Source organism: Stylophora pistillata, chromosome 9 (assembly GCF_964205215.1).
Source record: "Stylophora pistillata chromosome 9, jaStyPist1.2, whole genome shotgun sequence".
In the NCBI taxonomy this organism is placed as follows: domain Eukaryota; kingdom Metazoa; phylum Cnidaria; class Anthozoa; order Scleractinia; family Pocilloporidae; genus Stylophora; species Stylophora pistillata.
The window spans coordinates 4,529,481-4,549,554 of NC_142527.1; the positions used below are offsets into that span (position 1 = coordinate 4,529,481).

The 20,074-nt window shown below is 38.1% G+C and overlaps 3 protein-coding genes across 3 annotated transcripts; 1 reads left to right on the top strand and 2 right to left on the bottom strand.

Moving 5' to 3' along the window:
* Window positions 1–208: 208 nt before the first annotated feature.
* Window positions 209–5,063, bottom strand: LOC111338168 (uncharacterized). The gene is made up of 6 exons (XM_088734126.1): window positions 4,921–5,063; window positions 3,281–3,805; window positions 2,520–2,668; window positions 1,658–1,902; window positions 967–1,112; window positions 209–652 (listed from the first exon to the last, which is right to left on the bottom strand). The coding sequence occupies exons 1-6, from the start codon at window positions 4,928–4,930 to the stop codon at window positions 546–548; spliced, it is 1,182 nt and encodes a 393-aa protein (XP_088590252.1). The 5' UTR covers window positions 4,931–5,063; the 3' UTR covers window positions 209–545.
* Window positions 5,064–7,076: 2,013 nt separating this feature from the next.
* Window positions 7,077–8,129, top strand: LOC111338183 (uncharacterized). Its single transcript, XM_022944616.2, has 2 exons — window positions 7,077–7,329; window positions 7,546–8,129. Exons 1-2 carry the CDS (start codon window positions 7,274–7,276, stop codon window positions 7,844–7,846), a joined length of 357 nt encoding a protein of 118 aa, XP_022800351.1. The 5' UTR covers window positions 7,077–7,273; the 3' UTR covers window positions 7,847–8,129.
* A 2,678-nt stretch (window positions 8,130–10,807) lies between these two features.
* On the bottom strand, window positions 10,808–20,070 carry LOC111338181 (ubiquitin carboxyl-terminal hydrolase isozyme L3). The gene is made up of 10 exons (XM_022944614.2): window positions 20,035–20,070; window positions 19,885–19,896; window positions 18,919–19,047; window positions 17,229–17,279; window positions 17,039–17,144; window positions 16,259–16,341; window positions 16,052–16,099; window positions 12,542–12,617; window positions 12,170–12,228; window positions 10,808–11,085 (listed from the first exon to the last, which is right to left on the bottom strand). The coding sequence occupies exons 1-10, from the start codon at window positions 20,068–20,070 to the stop codon at window positions 10,990–10,992; spliced, it is 696 nt and encodes a 231-aa protein (XP_022800349.1). The 3' UTR covers window positions 10,808–10,989.
* Between the last annotated feature and the right edge of the window lie 4 nt (window positions 20,071–20,074).

Here is a 20,074-nt window from a genome sequence, read left to right on the forward strand (position 1 = left end):
ATTACGAATCAGCTTGCTCCCAGTTGGCTTGTTAGCTCAATTGGTAGAGCGCTGCACTAGTATCGCAGAGGTCAGTGGTTCGAATCCCGTATAGGCCAGATTTTTTTCAGGTCTGATTTTCGCTATTGCTTAAATAGCGCTATCTACTGCGAGGATCGTGCATCATACGTATCTAATACCGCAGTTCAAAATATATGAACTTCATATATTTCATTGTATCTGAGTTATCAGTTTATTCGGCATATACGAAAAAAAAGAAAAGAATGGAAAAAAGAATCATACATCACAGCTGAAGTCAACTAACAAGTCTACCAATGACCCGTGTATGGCCCAAAGAGGAGATAAACAATTACACCGATTGGCGCTAGAGAACTTAGTATGCTACCTATTCAGGGAAAGAAAATTAAGAGTCCCATATCCATCATTTAAAAGCTAATACCAAAATCTTGACAGAAAAAAAAATGTTCAAAGAAAGTAACTCCCCACAACCTCCAGTTCTCAAGGAGCTTTTGTTGCGTTATAGAGACAAACACAAAAAAAGAAATTTAACACAAATCTTCCTTGGCACAAAAATCAAGATGTTCGAGAGATGCATGAAGAACATGGTAGAATTCGCCGTCTTCAAGATTTAAATTCAACAGGCGTGCTGCTCCTAAAGCAGATCAAAAGAAAATAAAAAATTAGATAAATTTCATGGCGGAAAAAGGATAAATTTCATTGCATGTCCGATTTTCAGACCGTTAAGTGATAACGAGCATTTTCTATTCCTCCCCCCTCCCCCCCTTCCAGGTTGGCTATTTCGGCTATTACAGTTTCTTCGAGCTTCGCTCTCGGAAAATTGTTCGCTTTTCGGAATAGATAATGTCCGCATACAAATATCTGAGCACATTTTCGCGCCAAATAGAGGCCATTGTTTATTTGTTTTCGCGCCAAATGGAGGCTGGAGGATAAAATTATATAACTTACCACTGTGGAGGTCCTCCCCCTCTCTAATTTTGCGCATAGCGGCTTTCTTATTAGGATCGGCTTCAAACTCTTTATCCTGTAGGTCTCCTTTGTATTGGGCTTGGGCAAAACCGAACATGAGTTCGTTCACTGTAGGTTCGTCCAAACTATACGTGATAAATGATTAAAAGAAAATTTAAGTGACCGTTTTTTTTCTGAATAAATTAACCTTCGCGGAATTAAGCAAAGGGGATCAGGCATAATCCAACTCTAACCGGCTTTCTCAGGCTCACAAGGGGAACGGGAAAACAGTGGAGCGAACGGGGAATACGACATAAAAGGGAAGCCAATCTCCTCATGGATCCCACCCTGTGACGGATCCAGGGGGAGGGTCCGGGGGGGTCTGGATCCCCCCATCAGACCTGACGCTTACAACTTTGAGACAGGATCATACATCACTTTCTAACTGGCTGACTTTTTTAATGATTCCAAGTAAACGGTAAGAGGCCAAGGAATTATAACGTGCAACCGCGACTGGTGGGAGGGGGTGTGGGGGGGTGTGGGGGAGAAGTAATTTGCCTCAAAAGAGTCCAACAGTCATTTCTGAACCAAAGTTTGGACCCCCCAATCAAAAATTCCTGGATCCGCCTCTGCCACCGATTTTGTCTCGCCTGCTCATTATGTTGTCTCACATTCTAAAGTTAATGCTCACCTGGCAGATCTTGGATCTCGTTCCCTTTCTGGAAACTTCACCGAATCTGGTTTTATCAGGACTTGTACCACATTCTTTGTGTAGGCATCGACGGAACTTGGTTTGATTTTTGCTTCTTCTCTGGCTGCTGCCCATTTCAGTGTTTTTTCCAGCAACTTCATTCTGGCTGCTCTTGTTACCTCGGGTGGAGCAAAAGTCATTTGAGCATCAAGGCAAGTGAGCTCAGCTTCTATTATGGCCGTGACCTGAAAATAAAGCAAGTTTCGAAGAAAAGTAGAGAAAACACAAAGTTCGACAAGAATATCTTCATTTTATAAAAAGCTTGAAAAGAATTTCAACCAAAAGCTCATTATTTTGCGAAAACTGCGTGTGGATGAAGATTGCCCGCTTTTATGGCCTATTTTTTTTTTTCAATTACAAGTCTAAGTATACGTTGTTATAAATGGAATATAGATGTCAACTGATAGATAAGCACAGTAAAAATATAGGAACACGGGCACGTTACCTGCAACAGGTACAAAGATAATTTTAATGAGGAATGAAAACACTCGATTAGTTAAGAAAAACAGCATAAATGAAGTCAAGATAGCAAACTGCAATGAATAAATTGAATGTAATCACTGCGAAAAACTAAAAACAAAAGGCACTGAAGCCAGTCAGTCAAAAATGACAAAAAAATTAACACTGGAGTAACCCCTTCAGAGGCACTTTAGGAGTGAGAGACTCTTGTATTGGTGTATCACGTGACAGACTAGCTAAGGAGGCCTTATAAGTCAAAAAATACTTTCCATGGCTGAGGTCTCTTTGAGCTTTAATAGTGCCCCTAGCATGACACCCAAGCGAGGTTTTCTGACCAACTCACATCATGTTTGGGTTTCTTGGTTCCCTTTGGGATAATGTGTGTCAACAATCCCGAGAAACCTGCCGACATATTGTGACCTTCATGTTTCTCCAATTCCTCAATCATGCCCATGGTGTGTTCATAACCATCATACAGCATCTGCGCGCTTGCTGAGGATCAAGGGAAAAACATTAAGCCACCACATAGCTCTGTTTAAAAACCGTCTTGCAAAAAATTAACACTGGAGTAACCCCTTCAGAGGCACTTTAGGAGTGAGAGACTCTTGTATTGGTGTATCACGTGACAGACTAGCTAAGGAGGCCTTATAAGTCAAAAAATACTTTCCATGGCTGAGGTCTCTTAGAGCTAACTCGTTCTAATCCCTAAAACATTTTGCTTCATCCCGTGTTGCAACTCATATCAGGTTGGATTTCGTATTCCTTTTTCTTGTTTTTGATTGAGCAGAACTATTGTCATTTTTGACTGACTGGCTTCAGTGCCTTTTCTGCAACTGCAACGTATCCTTTATTCATCAATTAATTTCTTGTCACAAGCACATTTCACCCATACCTTTGAGAAATAAAAGACAGTAATTATAAGTAACGTTTTCCATTTTTCATAATGCAGCTTTGAGCTTTATCATTCAAAAGCTTCACAAAAATCCTGAAAATTTGAATTTTGACGTGTAAGAAATACGTGGAAATTAAGGGCAGTATGAAAAAGGTGTTCTTTTGTGCAAGCCAACTCCGGGAAATCAAATTGATCGAGTATCAGTAACTTACCTTGTAACGAGCGTTGCTTCTGAATCTGCTCCTGGGCCTGAGTCTGCATTTCATGATCATGCATTTCCCAATCGCCATTTCCTTCATGATATTGTACTGCAGGGTAACCTCCATGGTAATTTCCACTCGGATGACTTCCGCTATGATGTCCTGCAGAATACCCTCCAGGTTGAGGCTTCCCAGAATGACCTCCGTGGTGATATCCCCCAGAATGACCTCTGTATCCACGACCCCCTTGGTGGTGATCCTGTGGATGACTTCCGTGTCGACTTCCTGTGGTGTTAACGCCCTGCTTATGTCCCTTCGGATGACCTCCGTGTTGATGTCCCGTGGTACTAGCTCCGTACTGATGTCCTGCGGGACTACCCCCGTGTTGGTATCCCGCACGATGACCTCCGTCGCGATATCCCGCAAGATTGCCTCCGCTGTTATGTCCCTCAGGATGCCCTCCTTGGTGATATCCTTCGGGATCACCATTTCCAGGTTTGTGGTTGTGCAAGGGCACGTTCCCTCGGTTTCTGCTATCTAAGTGGTCAAAAAATAATGGTTCATATTTGTAACGTTGCTAGGAAACGAGGCTAGTCTCGCCCCAGGGCTTGGGAGAAGAAGAGCGGCAAAATCGGGTGGGCCATGTTGTTGTGTTGTTATAGTGTCGCCGCCGCTAATTGTATTAAAGGAGGTTTATTAAACGTTATATATTTAAGTGCTTTATATGAAGGGAGACTAGCTGGTTAATTGTTTCCATGTGTCAGAATCTCCGGCAGAAATAAGATTTCCGGAGATACCCTGGGAATCAGTAGCAGGAATAAAATTCTAACGGATTTTTTACGTTGCATCAACATATCCTTGAGAAATATATGGGGACAAATGAAGATGAAACTGAGTTTAAACACACATCCAAAAATTAATGAGTCGAAGAAGCGCCAGCAGACCAAGAACAATACAAATTCCAGAACTCGTCAAAGATCCACGTACAAAATGCGAACTACAGAAACTAAGGGAAAAGCACGGAGTCCGAGCAAAAATATGCCGAGGATCATCGATTCAACTTGTTGTTTTGAAATCCTAAAATGGTCTTAAATCTGCATGTGATTTAATTTGGAAAAATCAAGTGTTCTCACGTTGAAGAGGAATCAAAAAAACTTTTGTTTTTAACTTAAATGTCAATACAGATGATGTCACAACTATCTGATTCGCGATCGAGCAAATTCGAAGAATGGTTGAATTTTGAACCATAGCTATGTTTGAACAATGCATTTACGAAACGAAGGTGCATGAACGAACGAAACCACAATTGTTACAAATTCTGCATCAGCCTGCTCACCGTCCAGCAACACTTTTACCATACACTAACCTATCGAGACCAAGGAAAACGACAAATCTTTCGCAGTTGCTATGTAGGCTAGTAAATGTCATTCTTCAAAAAACACGTTCTCTTCGACTTATTACAACGTAAGAACTTACGATTTGAGTGCCCCAATGATGTTCCATTTCCCTAGTCCTAAATTTTCCTACATTGTCATAAACTGGAACATTACTGAGTTTTAAAACTGATGCGATAAATGGAAACTATATAAATATATTTCTTTTTTTCTAAGCGCTTATTCTTGATTAACATTAACAAATAGCTGGATACTTACTATACGCCATAACGTCCTGAAGCTATTGAGTGTACGTCGAGGTAGTCAGTGGATGCTTCTGCACAACTTGTACCTACGATTCAGGTATTTATTGAAGCAACTGAACCGAAGAGGAATTTCCCTCTCCTCCTCTTGATTGACATTTAGTCACTTCCTGTCACTTAATATGCATGAAAACATTTCCCGGAATCGAACGTAAATAGAAATCAACTGTTCAATACTAAAAGACAAAACTAATGAGGCTGATAGACAGCATCGCCAAGAAAAGTTGAAGCCTGACTCGCTCTGCAGTCTGCATAAAATCCTCGGCAGTTTAAGGCAATATACTTAAAGCAGTTCTAAGTATTTTAGGAGCTCGAATAGCCTGGACTTAAATTTGCAGGGCAGGTAGGAAATCTGCTGTGTTCAGGGTTTACCTGATGTCTTGAAAGGGGAAATTTCCCAGAAATGTCTGTCATCCGCCTACTTCTAAAAATATCAGTAACATTATCTTCTGTTAAGCAGTTCTAGGAAATTCGAATTGGACATTAGAATAATTTGGTAAAACTCAACCTCGAATTAATGGACTTATACGTTTATTCAAGGACAAGACAGCAAAATTCTGGGACTTTTGATCCATTTTCACCACTTTCTGGCCATAGATACAAAGAAATTTCTGATCAAATGTTTTTCTTTATAGATATATCAATTTATTTGGCAAGGTAAATGGGAAAAGTCGATCCGCGCTTTGCATCTCAAGAGACCACTGTAGGTAAAACCCCCTGAGATATTTTCCCCGGCCTTGGCGGAGTAGTTCCTCGAAATGTCCTTCTAAATTCCGGTTCAACCAATGAAACAACAAAAGCAAAGAAAAATAGATTCCGCAATTATTAAAGTTATCCATAAATGCAAAAGCTCTTAGCGATTCGAGAGCAGCGCTTCCGCTGAAATCTACCCTGGAATGAACTTGTAGAGTTTAGAGTAGCTAGATGAAGTCATCTGCTTCGTGTGCGATTCATCTTCAACACCTTTCTTGATCTCATTAAATATACCATAATATATTCCAAAAAAAATTTCTTAACCAATAAACATTGGTCCACCTGATGTGAAAAAAGTCCCGTCTTGTGATTTTGAGGAAAACTCCTCCTAATGTGTTTGTCCCTTGCTAATAATTCCTCGAAATTTCTTAAAGTGCACCTAAATCCAAAAATTTTTTTTCGCTTAACGAAATAAGCGTATTTTCTGGAGTATTTCTGTGCAAACATTTTTTTATTTGCTCAAATCTTCAATTGTCTGTGCCCAGTCAAAATACGGAAAATCGGCCGCCATCTTGCCCCACAGCCGAGTTTAAAGAGGAATGGCTCTAGCGGGTAATGTGACGTCAAATCGAGAACACGAAAGTCTGCATTTCACACATTTTCGCTTGTTTAGGAAGGTTGTAGTCGATTTTGTCCGAAAATATACCGACTAAGTGTGTTATAGGAGGATGTAGCAACGTGCGAAATTTGCAAGAGGGTATCACGCTTCATACATTCCTCATACAATACACCTGGTCGGCATATTTCGGACAATATCGACCACAACCTTCCCAAACAAGTGAAAATGTGTGAAAAGCAGACTTTCGTGTTCTCGATTTGACGTCACATTATCCGCTAGAGCCATTCCTCTTTAAACTCGGTCGTGGGGCAAGATGGCGGCCAAATTAAAAAATTTTTGCACAGAAATACTCCAAAAAATAAGCTTATTTCGTTAAGCGAAAAAAAATTTTTGGGTTTAGGTGCACTTTAACCAAAAATGAAACATTTGTCCACCTGATATGAAAAAAAGTCCCGTCTTGTGATTTTGAGGAAAACCCGTCCTGAGGTGTTTGTCCCTTGCTACCAATTCCTCAAAATGTCCCTCTTCCGGTTCAACCGACGAAACAACAAGAGCAAAAGAAAAACAGATCTCTGAATTATTAAAGGTTATCTCCAGATGCAAATATTCTCTCAAAGATTCGAGAGCAGTACTTCTGCTAAAACCTACCCCAGAATGAACTTGTAGAGTTTAGGGTAGCTAGATAAAATCATGTGCGTATTGTTCGATTCATCTTCGACACCGTTTTCATTCTCTCCCTATATACTATAGTATATTCCAAGAAATTTATTAAACAATAAATATTTGTCCACCTGATTCGGAAAAAGTCCTATCTTGTGATTTCGGGGAAAACCCCTCCTGAGGTCTTCCAGTTCACGTGAGCAACTCATTCAGGGATTGGCTGAAAACAACTTCTTAGAAGAGCTTCCGAAAGTGTACTGCACCAGTAAGCGCTGGACGCCAGAGGAAAGTTGAGCAGACAACTGTAAAACAACAAAAGCGAACGACCAACTTCAAAATGCCACAGTGGTTTAATCTAAGGATGCCATGTCCTGTGCTTGGATGCAAAAACTCGTAAGTAACATACCTATTATCAGACGTAGTTGAACCAAACTAAAAATACATTTTTGTCAAATCTGACCTCCTGTTATGCATAAGTTCAGAACTCGAATGATAAGTTGATCGTGTTTTGTGTTATGTCCGTTTGACTGAGTTCTGTAGCCAAACAATGTGGTTGTGATTTTCAAAACTTGACTGTGATACGTAAATGAAGAAGCTTTCATTCCCTAGGAGAAATGACATTATTTTGAACTGGGTTTGCGCTACGGACAGAACAACTATGCGTATTAGCGAGGAAGGAAGACTCGCGTGTAGCCACTATTCCAGTCCACACAACGACAAAATCGCCAACTGGAAGTTTGACTGTGGAGATCGCTCTTCTGACGGACCTCATCGAAGCAATCACTTTGTCGCAGCTGATTACCAAGGATTTGCTCACGCCATGTCCATCGCAGTGGCAAATTCAACTGTGGCGGGGGCTGAATGGCTCATGAAACTCATGGCTAATTTGAAGGAACAGTATAGAGCCTGATTATTCGTTAGATCCTTGTGGAGTTGAAGGCCAAACATTGTGATAGCATTATTATTCAGTAGAATGAAAAGGGGCTTGTCCGAAAACATCTTCCATTTCGAAGTAGGAGTAGATATTATCGGTCAGTTTTAAGCCGAAATAGAGCGGGATCTGAGTAGGATTTCCACTTTTTGAGTACTTTTTTCTAATTTCGTTACTTAATACAAGACAAATGAAACTCAGGTAGACAACGATTGTTGTAAAACTAGAATTTTTGGATAATAAACAAGACAGCAGCAATGAATCTTTCTGTGACTATTTGATTTAATCGTACCTTTTCGGCACACTTACAAGCGCTATCGCGCATGCACAGAGGAATTGACCAATCAGAGGCCACGACCCTTTACACCCAATCTCCATACCATCCTCTAGACTTTTCCTAAGGTGTTTAACAATCAAGAGCTTGTTTGTCGGTGATCATTTCCTTTATTCTCGTGACCTTAATGTGTGATTCAGGGCTGATATTGTAAGGAGAAATTAGATGCAAGTCACTATTAGGAATCAAAGGGTGAACGAGGTTCTCTAACAATATTCACATTCGGTCCTAACAATACCATGTAACCTACCAGGAGCCAGGCCCTTTTTTTTTCTTTCAAGCACAGAGGCTAACCAAACAGAATTCGTATCCTGATAAGGAGTTATTCATTTTCAATATCCTTTTCATGCGACATGATAAAGCGAGATTTCCTTACCGACCACCAAATTTAAGTGCAGCTAGAGCTGGTTTCAACCTTTCCCAGTCTCTCCTCAGATAAATCAATCATCATAACTTGTCCAGCGGTTCCCGCTTAAGAAAAGGGGAGCAAGCTTTGGGTCGTGTGGGTCTCCACTTCTTTACTCCCCACCAACCAACAGCTTTTATGCAGGAAACTATTGCTCGAACCTCTAATTGCAAAAATGTGTCCTTGTGATTCGTCGCAAGGGAGAATTTGGACGCCTCTAAGTTATATGCCTCTGGTTCTCACGAATCTCTTGTACTACTGATTTCCTTTTGTCTCGATAGGCCATTTTGGTTACTTAGTTGTATTTCTAGATCAAACTGGGTTTAGTGAAGAGGATTCAGGTTGACAAATTAGGTCTAAAAAACCAAGCAGATCACAGGTTAATCAGATCCGCAAAATTCACAACAACAGCGCATCGAGTGGTATCACATCTGTACTAGCTTGGGATCGGAATTCGGGATGCGGTTAAAAGTCATGCAATATTTTCTTAGTGAAACATCTTGTTGTTGCTTTTTCTTTCTAATCTCCAAGAAATCGGTAATTTCCGTAAGTCGAGATATTTATCTTCCAATGCCTTCAGTTGCAAATAAAGCTGGCAGATAGTGAGTGCGAGTTTTCTCCAGAGAAGGCGGAGGGGTGTTTCACAGCCCCACAGTAGAACCAACTGGCATCAAAACCTGGAAAGTCAATTTTGCCGATACTCATAAAGAATGGAAAAACAAATTTTCTTTTGTATATCAATCAACGAGAGACAACAAGTTAAGACAGTTTTCATTTAGATTATTAAATAGAATTATAGTAACCAAAAAAGAACTGCACAAATTTCGATTAACTGATGATTCAACTTGTACCTTTTGCCCTAATTCAGATTCAATAGAGCATACTTTTCTGGATTGCTCCGAGACAAAATCTTTTTATTAGGAAGCGTTAAGGTGGTTTAACCGCGCAAACGAGACCGAAATTGAACTTTCTAACGAGCAAATTACCTTTAATGAAATACCCGACTTTCATCAATTATCAGAATACCCAAGACGCAGTCTACACTTATTTGTTATTCTTTTGAAACAGTATGTCCACAGTTGTAAGTGTCTTGAGAAAAAACCGATTTCGAAAGAATTCCAAAGTAAAATGTTGATGCAATGGCAAAGAGAGAAATATGCTCTTCACTAATTCTGCTTCTCCCCTTCGAAAAATCAATACTTTAAAAAGGAGGTAAAGACTCGAAGCGATATATCTATAGCTATACGTAAGCTCTACTGTAGTAATGTAGATTGTAAGTAACTCGTAGGTGCCTTCTGATTGATATTTTGTAATTTTTTATTTTTTTTTCTTCTGTCCTTTATTCTTTTTTACTTGTTTTTCTTTTCTTTTATTCCTCTATTCTGTATTGTACTTTATTGCTTTTTTTCTTCTTAGCTGTATCAGGTTTTTTGTATTAGCCAATGTAATGTAAATTGTATATGTATGTGTGTGCATTAAAAAAAAAAAATGCCTCTGGTTCTCACGAATCTCTTGTACTACTGATTTCCTTTTGTCCCGATAGACCATTTTGGTTACTTAGTTGTATTTCTAGATCAAACTGGGTTTAGTGAAGAGGATTCAGGTTGACAAATTAGGTCTAAAAAACCAAGCAGATCACAGGTTAATCAGATCCGCAAAATTTACAACAACAGCGCATCGAGTGGTATCACATCTGTACTAGCTCGGGATCGGAATTCGGGATGCGGTTAAAAGTCATGCAATATTTTCTTAGTGAAACATCTTGTTGTTGCTTTTTCTTTCTCATCTCCAAGAAATCGGTAATTTCCGTAAGTCGAGATATTTATCTTCCAATGCCTTCAGTTGCAAATAAAGCTGGCAGATAGTGAGTGCGAGTTTTCTCCAGAGAAGGCGGAGGGGTGTTTCTTTTTCGCAGAATTGCCTCTTTTCCTATGAAAGCCTAGGTTTTCGAATGTGCGAAAACACCCACAAGTGGCAAAAACTTCATAATTCACTGAGGAAAGTAAATTAACGAAAAGAGTAATTGTGGCAAAACCAAGAAAGGACAAAAACTTGGTATTCCATTTTTACAAAAAGTTTCAGTGGATAGGTTGATTGCATTTGATTGACTGGTACCATGATAATGACCGAGTTACCCCCAAAATAACCATTCCATAATATTCACTTAAACAGACAACTCATTACATTCAACACGAAGACGTTCTTTACAACACAATTTTATCTTCTCAGTTTGAATTAACTCTAATAGCTTCATTTACACAAACCAAAAAAATTGTAGCTTTTGCACAGTGACTTGCTCTTTGAGATAAAAACAACCTAGCAAATGATGTCTTCATAATTTAATTTTCTTCTCTTTCAAAACATAATTAGAGTGTTTTCAATTCACCGAGTCTCAGCAGTACAGGACAACGCAACAATTGTAAAATTGAGTTGCGTAGGATCTCTTTTCATGTACTCTTTGCATACTTCAGCTGCATCCTAGAAGAAAAGGGAAAATTAACTGTTACAAAGGAAATGGAAATTGCACTGTATTCATGTAATGTGGGAGAGCAATCTTAAATTCCACGTATTGAAAACTCGAGAGAAACACTAACCAATTCTAACCATGCAACTCCTAACTATTTCCACCGCTTTGCTCAGATTGCCGCAAGGCATTTTTCATGACAGGAAGATGTTGCGCTTGAGTCCCTATTTCTTTCACCTTAGTTTTGGGGATGGATTGGTCAGCTTCTATACTGCAATTTGTTTACACGACAGCGCTCGGGCAATGACTTTGGTCGCTCACGATGATGACTTCACGTAACTTTTTCTACCTTTCGACCAAAATGGACAGCTGTGCAAAAAAAATACCACACTTCCAGAGCAGTTTGAGAGATATTTGAGCCCTTTCAACTCATTGCAAAGGCTAGGGAGATTTCGAGATCAGATAAAAGGGTTGTGAAATAAAATAAAAGTTCATATTAGTTTTCAAAAGTGATGAAACCAAACAAAAACTAGCCTCTCACGAAGGGCCGCTGTCCAAATTTAGTATCGCCTTAACGTGAAAAGCGCACGGCAAGAGTGACCACGTAACTTTGTTTTTCCCGCCGGTTGCGCTTTGCCGTTTCTACGTGAAAGTGACCCGTTTCGCCTTTACTCTGTTCTTAAGATTTTCTTCACCTTTTCTCTTAACAAGTAGAAATTAATTGCCCCAAAAAGGGCACCAAAACTATTCCTTGTAAGTCATACAAGGGGGCCTTCAAATCCGGCCATCGTGACGTGAGCTCACACGAAGCTAAAGCAGCAAAGTTCACGCTATTTTACGTGAAACGTGAAAGGGAAAGCTCCATGTTTGCCGTTTCACGTAAACATGGTGCCAAATCTCTCTGCAATATTACATCTCACAAATATGGTCAATCAACCATGGATTCATGCATTCCTTTCCTACCACAATCTGATTAAAGATTCGACTATTTCTTTGCTAATAACTTAATTTGTAAACCAGTGAACAAAGTTGGTGTATTTGCTGATAAGCAATTTTTATTCTCAGTACAGGTTGACTGAATACATGTAATTACCTAACCTGTAAGAACGTTTCTTGAGATGACTTTCCATGATTTATGGGGAACAATTTCCTCCCATCTAAAAGCAACACGAACATGATTTCAATTACCAGAGTGTGACTATTCAATCAAAGTTATATAACATCACAGGCAATCAACGACAACTCATCGTGTTAGAAATTAGTTTCTGTTCAGTTTTGCCGCATATTCCAGCCCCACACTTTGATCATTATACATACAGTTCTTAGCAAAAACATCAGATTACCTTTGGGACTATGACTTTGTTTGAGAATAGTTTGGGGTTATACAGAAATCTTTTCTGCGCCCGTCCCAAAACTTGGAAGCCCAGTTCAATAAAGCTGGTATTAATGAAAATTTGCAAAGTCACTTACCTAGCTCATATAAACAACCATCCTTGTGAACAAGGGAGATGAAATGAAGATCAACACGCTGGTCTATAGATGGGGTCTGCAAACACAATGCCAAAATCAAAACTGTCTTGGAATTTGTAATAACGTGATTTTGAATTTAATTTGGTGTTAAAAAGCACAAGTAAATTTTTCAAATTGCACAAGCCTATAGAGTGGGTGCAATTCATAGTCTTAAAAGATTTGTAAGCATTTATTTACACCAAACTGCATGAGAATCATGTTCTTACTCGTTAATAATTTATATGAAAAAGCAAGATGAAGTCAAGACAGACTACACTCTGACAGCATACGTGTGCCACTTGTAATTTGCACTCTGTATTACAACTTTGCACTTGCATTGCAACTTTGCACTCCTATTACATGAAATATGCACTTGTTTTCAGCCAATCAGATGTGCATAGTTTTCCATGTATATTATCAATTATTGTGATAATGCATACCACTTTAAATAATAATAATAATAATAATAATAATAATTGAAATTTATACAGCGTAAATTCCATAAACATGATCAAATGCACTTTACATGAAAATAAAGAAAATGTAGGAAAAAATATATATATATGTAAAATTACAATTTTCCTAATGAGATAAGAAATTAAAAAGCACTAACCAAATGAGATAGAAAATTAAAAAGCACTAAGCTAATGAGATGGAAAATTAAAAGCCCGGGTAAAAAGGTGGGTTTTAAGATTACGTTTCAAACTAGAGAAGGAGTGAAGGCCAGTGATGTTACTTGGTAAGTCATTCCAGAGACGTGCTGCAGCATAGGAGAATGCTCTCGCTCCCAATGTGGGTAACATCTTACCACTTGGGACCTTCAGCAGAAGTTTTTGATTCGACCTTAGCTCATATTTAGAGGGAATTTTAAAGCTAATAAGCTTACAAATATAGCCGGGTGCCATACTGTGCATTGCCTTAAAACACAATAAAAGAATCTTAAATTCTATACGGTACCTAATTGGTAACCAGTGAAGCTGGCACAACAGTGGTGTAATATGGCTAAACTTAGGTTGTTTAAAGATTAGCCTAGCGGCTGCATTTTGAACCCTTTGTAGCTTGTCAATTTGTACTTGAGGTGTACCATAAAGCAAGCTGTTACAGTAATCCAATCTGCTGGTAATAAAAGCATGGATCAAAGTCTCTGTAGAGTTTGGCGATAAGTACTTCCTAATGCGCCAGATATTATGAATATAATAAAATGATACATTAAAAACTTTATTTATATGAGCATTCATAGATAGTTTGTCGTCAAGAAAAGTACCAAGGTTTTTGACAACAGATAATCTTTCAACCTGGGAACTTCCAACAGTAATCGAAGAGATATTAATTTTTGACATTTGTTGCCGGGTCCCCAAAATAAGAAACTCCGTTTTTTCATCGTTGAGAAGGAGTTTATCGTGCTCCATCCATAAGCGGATATCATCATGCAATTTTGCATGATGATGATAGCATCTTGTTGGCTCGTCACCTTATCAGGCTTAAAAGAAAGGTATACTTGTGAGTCATTTGCATAACAGTGAGCTGCCGGGAGATGTTGTTCGACAATTTTAAAAGACGTCGAAGAATAAATTATGTACAATAAAGGACCAAGACAGGAACCTTGCGGAACGCCCCAGTCCAGACCGAAACTATCAGATAAGGTACCACAGATGGAAATAATGCGTTGTCGACGTGCCGTCAGATAAGAAGAGAACCATTCAAGTGGTGTACCAGTAATTCCAAACGAAAATTGAAGCCTACGTGCAAGTACATTGTAATCAACCGTGTCGAAAGCGGCACCTCTGTCTAATAACACGACAAGGACTGTTTGCTGAGAATTCATGTCAAGTAGAATATCATTTATCATTTGTCACTTTTAGAAGAACTGTTTCCGTGCTGTGGTTCCTCCTCTAGGCAGATTGTAGAGACGGATAAAGATCTTTCCTCTTCATATAATTATCAACTTGTAGAAACACAGCTCGTTCGATTACTTTTGAGATGAACGAAAGATTACTCACAGGCCGGTAATTTTTGTAAACAAGATCAAGATTGGCTTTTTTAAGAATTGGCAGAACAAGACCTTCTTTCCATACAGGAGGAAAATATAGCCGCTTTGAAGTGAAAGATTGATTATTATAGTTATAACTGGTAAAAGAACAGCGATAGATTTAACAAATAAAGGTGTCGGAATTGGTCGAGAGCGCATGATTTCATGGCCACTCCCATGATGATGTTGTAAACCTCGTTTTGTGTGAGAGGTTCAAAACAATTTAATGACGACGAACATAAATGTGAGTTCTCTGATGGCTGACAGGTCTCACAATCTCGAATGGTACATTCCTTGAATTTAGATCTAATACTGCTAATCTTTTGAACAAAGAAGTTTCCCATCTCATTTGCCAACATAGATCTGTTTTTATGAGGAGGGAAGGGCACATCAGACTGATGATTTAACAGCTGTTTTGATGCCTCGAATAACTTTCTTGGATTTCCACTATTTTCTTGGATAAAGCCTAGATAAAAATCGAAGCGCGCCTTTCTCGTTAAGTCAGTAGTGAAATTACGTGCAGATTTATATCGTATCAAGTCATCCAAAGATTTCGTGCGGCGCCATTTCCTTTCTGCTTTCCTCCTTATTCGCTTTGCCGCTAAAATATCATCATTATACCAAGGTACACGCGGTCTTGTGGCAATTATCTTTCTTTGAAGCGGTGCATGTTTATCTAGAATAGCCCCCAATGTGTTGTTGTAGCAATTTACAAGTTCATCCAGCACTCTCGGGGTATTTTGGCAAAGTTCAGAAGCCGTTAAATCTTCGCAAAACGAGTCTAAGTCAATTGAATTAATTTTTCTGTAAACTCTTTCCTTTGATGTAATTTCTGTTTTGACCATTTGGAGGGTTGTTATGACAGAGGAATGATCCGAAAAAAGATGGTCAATAACACGTGATCCCCTGATAATAGAATCTGATGCGCGAGTAATCAGTATTAAGTCAAGTGTGCGACCATGCTCATGTGTTGATTCATCAACGTGTTGGCAAAGGCCCATCAACTCAAAGAGATCCAACAATCTATTTGCATCGGGGTCGTGAGAGTTGTCGAGGTGAATGTTAAAATCACCAGTTATGACCAAAGGTTCATTCGAAATGATTCAAGTTTCCAAAAGTTCCGTAAAGTCCATAAAAAAGGAGTTGGTAGTTACCGGATTCCTAGTTGAGTAAGGCGGACGGTAGAGAATAACGAGTCGAAATTTGAGTCCACAAGAGGAAACTATCAGCTCTAAATACTCGAATGAACGAAGTTCCCTTGTTGCAATTGTTTGAACATTTAAATGCTCTTTGAAGAGAACTGCTGTTTCTCCACCTCGACGATTTTGACGTGAACGATCAACAAGCTTGAACCCAGTTGGTGTAAACATTTGCTGCTGTTCCTGATTCAATCAGTTTTTCAAAATTCACGTACGAGACCTTTCAGTTGACTTCTTTCTTACCTCAGTCTGCCCTTCCTGAGCAGAAGCTTCATGCGCTTCACTGATATTCTACAATAAGATAAAAAATATATTTGATGGCTAAAACTGGAAAGAAATGTTGCATCACGACAACAATTTGCTTGAAACGATGAGTGCATAAACATTGTTTTCCATGCTTGTGACCATAATGGTTTTCCTTTACCAAAGAAAGAGAAATTAATCTCATACCTCATCATTTTCCAGCCTTTTTCCTTTTTCATCTGGAGACAGTGATTTGGTAGAGTCTATAAATTTCTTAAGAAAGCCATCCTCTGTGAAGAAACAATTAAAGTATTATAGTAATAACATACTGCTTTAAAATGCAAAGCCTTACATATCCATGACTGTATTCTGGCTCTCAATCTACATTATTTTATTGTAATACATGCTTTTGCCTTATACTCTATTTATTTCTTTATTATACATTGACTTTAAAGCAGAATTTCATCCCCTTAACATGAGCATAATGCATAATATATAATTTTCCTATAATTTTCATATAAATATGAATAATTTTCATATAATTTTCATATAATTTTCGTAGCACATGCTCGCCAGTTTACTCTAGTTTGAGCACTCTGGCATGGCTTAGACAATACCACAAAGGTTGGGTCGTTTGGGGTGACCGTCTCGGTTCTCCCCCATCCTAGCATCAGCACTGCACTGATGAGGCCCAGAAGGTTGAAACAGTACTGTCTGCGGTTAGTTAATTTTCATATTAGATATTCTCCACACTTTTCTCTTTACATTTCTTGCAGTGCTGACAAGGAGAATTCATTTGACAATCAAGAGCTACTTAAATCAGTCATTATATAATTCCTTTATTCTCACAACTTTTATATTTAATTAAAGAAAGATACAGCGAGGAAAAATTAACAATCACTCTTGACCGGGCTAAAAGGTTTTAATAATGTCTGATGATAGATCATTCATTTTCACTTTTATTTATAGCTTCAAAATGTGACTCACCAAACTCAAGTACATCTGTGTTGTTAGCAATGGAATGTATTATAGCCACTGTTCCACATGCATTTCCAACCGTCTGCTTCATGAAGTACAAATTAGGGCTTACCTCCTGCAGTGGAATGTGCCAATTTTTTTCAGGAAAATTATTCGAGTCTAAATTTGCACATCATAATAAAAAGATAAATAGCTCTACCTGGCCATGTTCCTTGACCATCTGTTCTTGCTCTGTCTTGTACTCATAATACTAAGAAAACAAGACAGCAGAAAAAAAGCCTTCACTGTAGATTTCCTGGTTCAATTTTATCATAGGTTTAATTATTTCCACCCAGTTCAATTTTCTTCTTGTTTTTGTTCTTGTTTCAGATAATAAGCAATTATCGAATAAGGTTGTGCACAATATCATGTCAAAACCGAATTCAATATTAAATGTTTAAAAAGATGGCACTTTCTCTCTTAGTTTCTGATAAATGCAATATCTGCCACACATATTGGGTTATCAAGTCAATTTCACCCTGAACTGTATATTGATTGAATACTCTTGACCAATCACATTTTTCAATAAAAGTCTAATGCAAGGGTTGACACTAATGGTAGCCCACTAGCCACAGACAAGTAGAAATTCAGTTTTGGCAGAGGTTTTCGATTTCCACCAACCAGTTTGGCCAGTAAACAAACTGAAATAGTCATAACATCTAAGATATCACTAGCCACTTGGCTACTAAGTTGAAAAGTTTGTGTCAAGCCTTGTAATTTATCATAAAGAAAGTCAACTAAAATTCAATCTTACATATGGGTAACCTCAGTTTTAAGTTGACAGCTTTTCCACCAAAACATTTTTTGCTTAATCCATAGCTTTTCTATTTTCAGAAAGGCAATGGTGGTAAATGGATGGGTATAAAGACACATTTAACCATATACACCCTTGAATAAGTATCCATGTTCTCCATACTCTTCCCTACACTTTTCCTTTTGTGTCGACAAGGAGAATTTGTTCAACAATCAAAGCTTTGGAAGTCATTTCCTTTAGTCTCATGATCCTAAAGAGTGATTCTGCAGCATTGAGATATATATATATCTCATGAGACGTTTTGTTGTGTAGCATCGCTGAGTATTTTTATGAGCCTGTAGGGCGAGTCAAAATACAAATGAGTAAAAATATCCAGCAATACTACACAACAAAACGTTTCAAAAGAGATTCATAATCCAACATGCCAAATTGTTATTTCAGTGTGGGTGAATATTTAACAATTATTTGCCGAAGGCAAGGTGAATATTGTCGAATAATCCCCGAGACGAAGTTGAGGGGATTATTCAACAATATTCACCGAACCTGAAGCGAATAATTGTTTTAGTATAATTTCAGAGCTGAACAACAGAGAAATTTCTAAAATCATAACATTTTAGTAACATTTATTAACATTTTAGTTTAACATTTTATATAAACCGCGCGGAGCAGTTTATATAGCGTCATATAAGGAACCGCTCGACCAATCAGATTGCTGGAAACTCTTTGCTCAGCTCTGAAATTATACTAATGCCAGATATTTGTACTCATCTCACACATTATTTGTACTCTATAAAGCACAATTGGTTAATGAGAGGAGATAATAGATGCTAGTCACTCTTAGGATGTAACCCAGCCTGTAACTCTCAGAAGTGATTAACATGTAACTTCTCCCAATAATATCCATACAATCTCCAGTAAACAGGTAATGAGAATACTCAATCTTATCAGGTAGAAATTTTCCTCTCGATATAACACCAAATTCTTGTAAGTAGCTGTAATTTACACAATTTATAATACAAGGTAAAATCAAGTCAATCAAGGGGAGAATTAACAATCAGAGCTTGGGAGTTAATAGGCTAAAAGAGTTAGATGTTACCTTGTCACTCGTTGGAAAGAGAAGAAGCAATGCACATGTCGGCTCAGGTAGCATAGCCAATAACTCAGGATCAAGTCCAAAAACATCAACAAAGCTCCACATTGGCTTCATACCAAGGCCTGTGACAAACTGTTTATAAACAACAATTAAGATAATAATTAAGAATTATTCAAAGAAGTAGAGGTCAGTCATTGCACCTCACTGAAACTGAAAAAAACTAATTTATTTCTGTCAATATACCAAAAATTGGTCGCAAATTAAACTGCTGATGCACAATTTTGTCTCTTCAGCTGCTTGGAGGCAAATAGTACTTGTTTGTCACTTCCATACCAGCCAATCAGAACTCAAGAAAAGCATGACTCAACTGTGTGGTACATACTAATTCCAGTTAGTTAAAGCACACAGTGTTCCTACTTGCAATTACAGGTTCTAACACTGGGGAAGAGCCAGGAAAGATTTCTGTGTGACCCAAATTATTCTATAACAGAGTGGCAGTCCCAAAGGCAATGTACTGTTTTTGCTATAATTGTTCTCTTTATCTATGAACTGTAAGCATAATACGTTATATGGCAATCTTGTCTCAAGCCGATTTATGGCGATGAATTTAGTTTTTCACTCTTTTATTTTTCTACTCACTTAAACAACAACATCGTGACAAATACTATGAAACTGAAATTTTTGACAGGGATGGGTGAAGATATAAACAATTCTTCATCTCACATAAAATTCATAACCAAGGTGCATAAATGTATTTAAAAACGATGACGTTAATTCGCAAGTTATTAGAATAATATTTGCACACATAGTTACAACTGATTTGTATGTATATTTAGTGTAGGCAACAACCGTGGAATTTTTCCACGATCGATCGACGCAAGATTTTCTCGCACTAATAAATATTATCCAGTCAAGTTTCCACATCACTTGAGCTACATCACATAAGGAACTAATTTAAAGTGTACTTACCTTGTTCATAACCTTTGAAGCAATTTGAATGACAGGAAATCAGGAATTTTGCAAAATGAATGAACAATGCAAAATCAAGTTAATCAAGGGGATCTATTTGCATGATTATGGACAAAACACACATTGGCAACAGACAATAGTTAATCTTACATCCGGATTTGATTCTAAAGGTAGCCATCGAACCATTTTT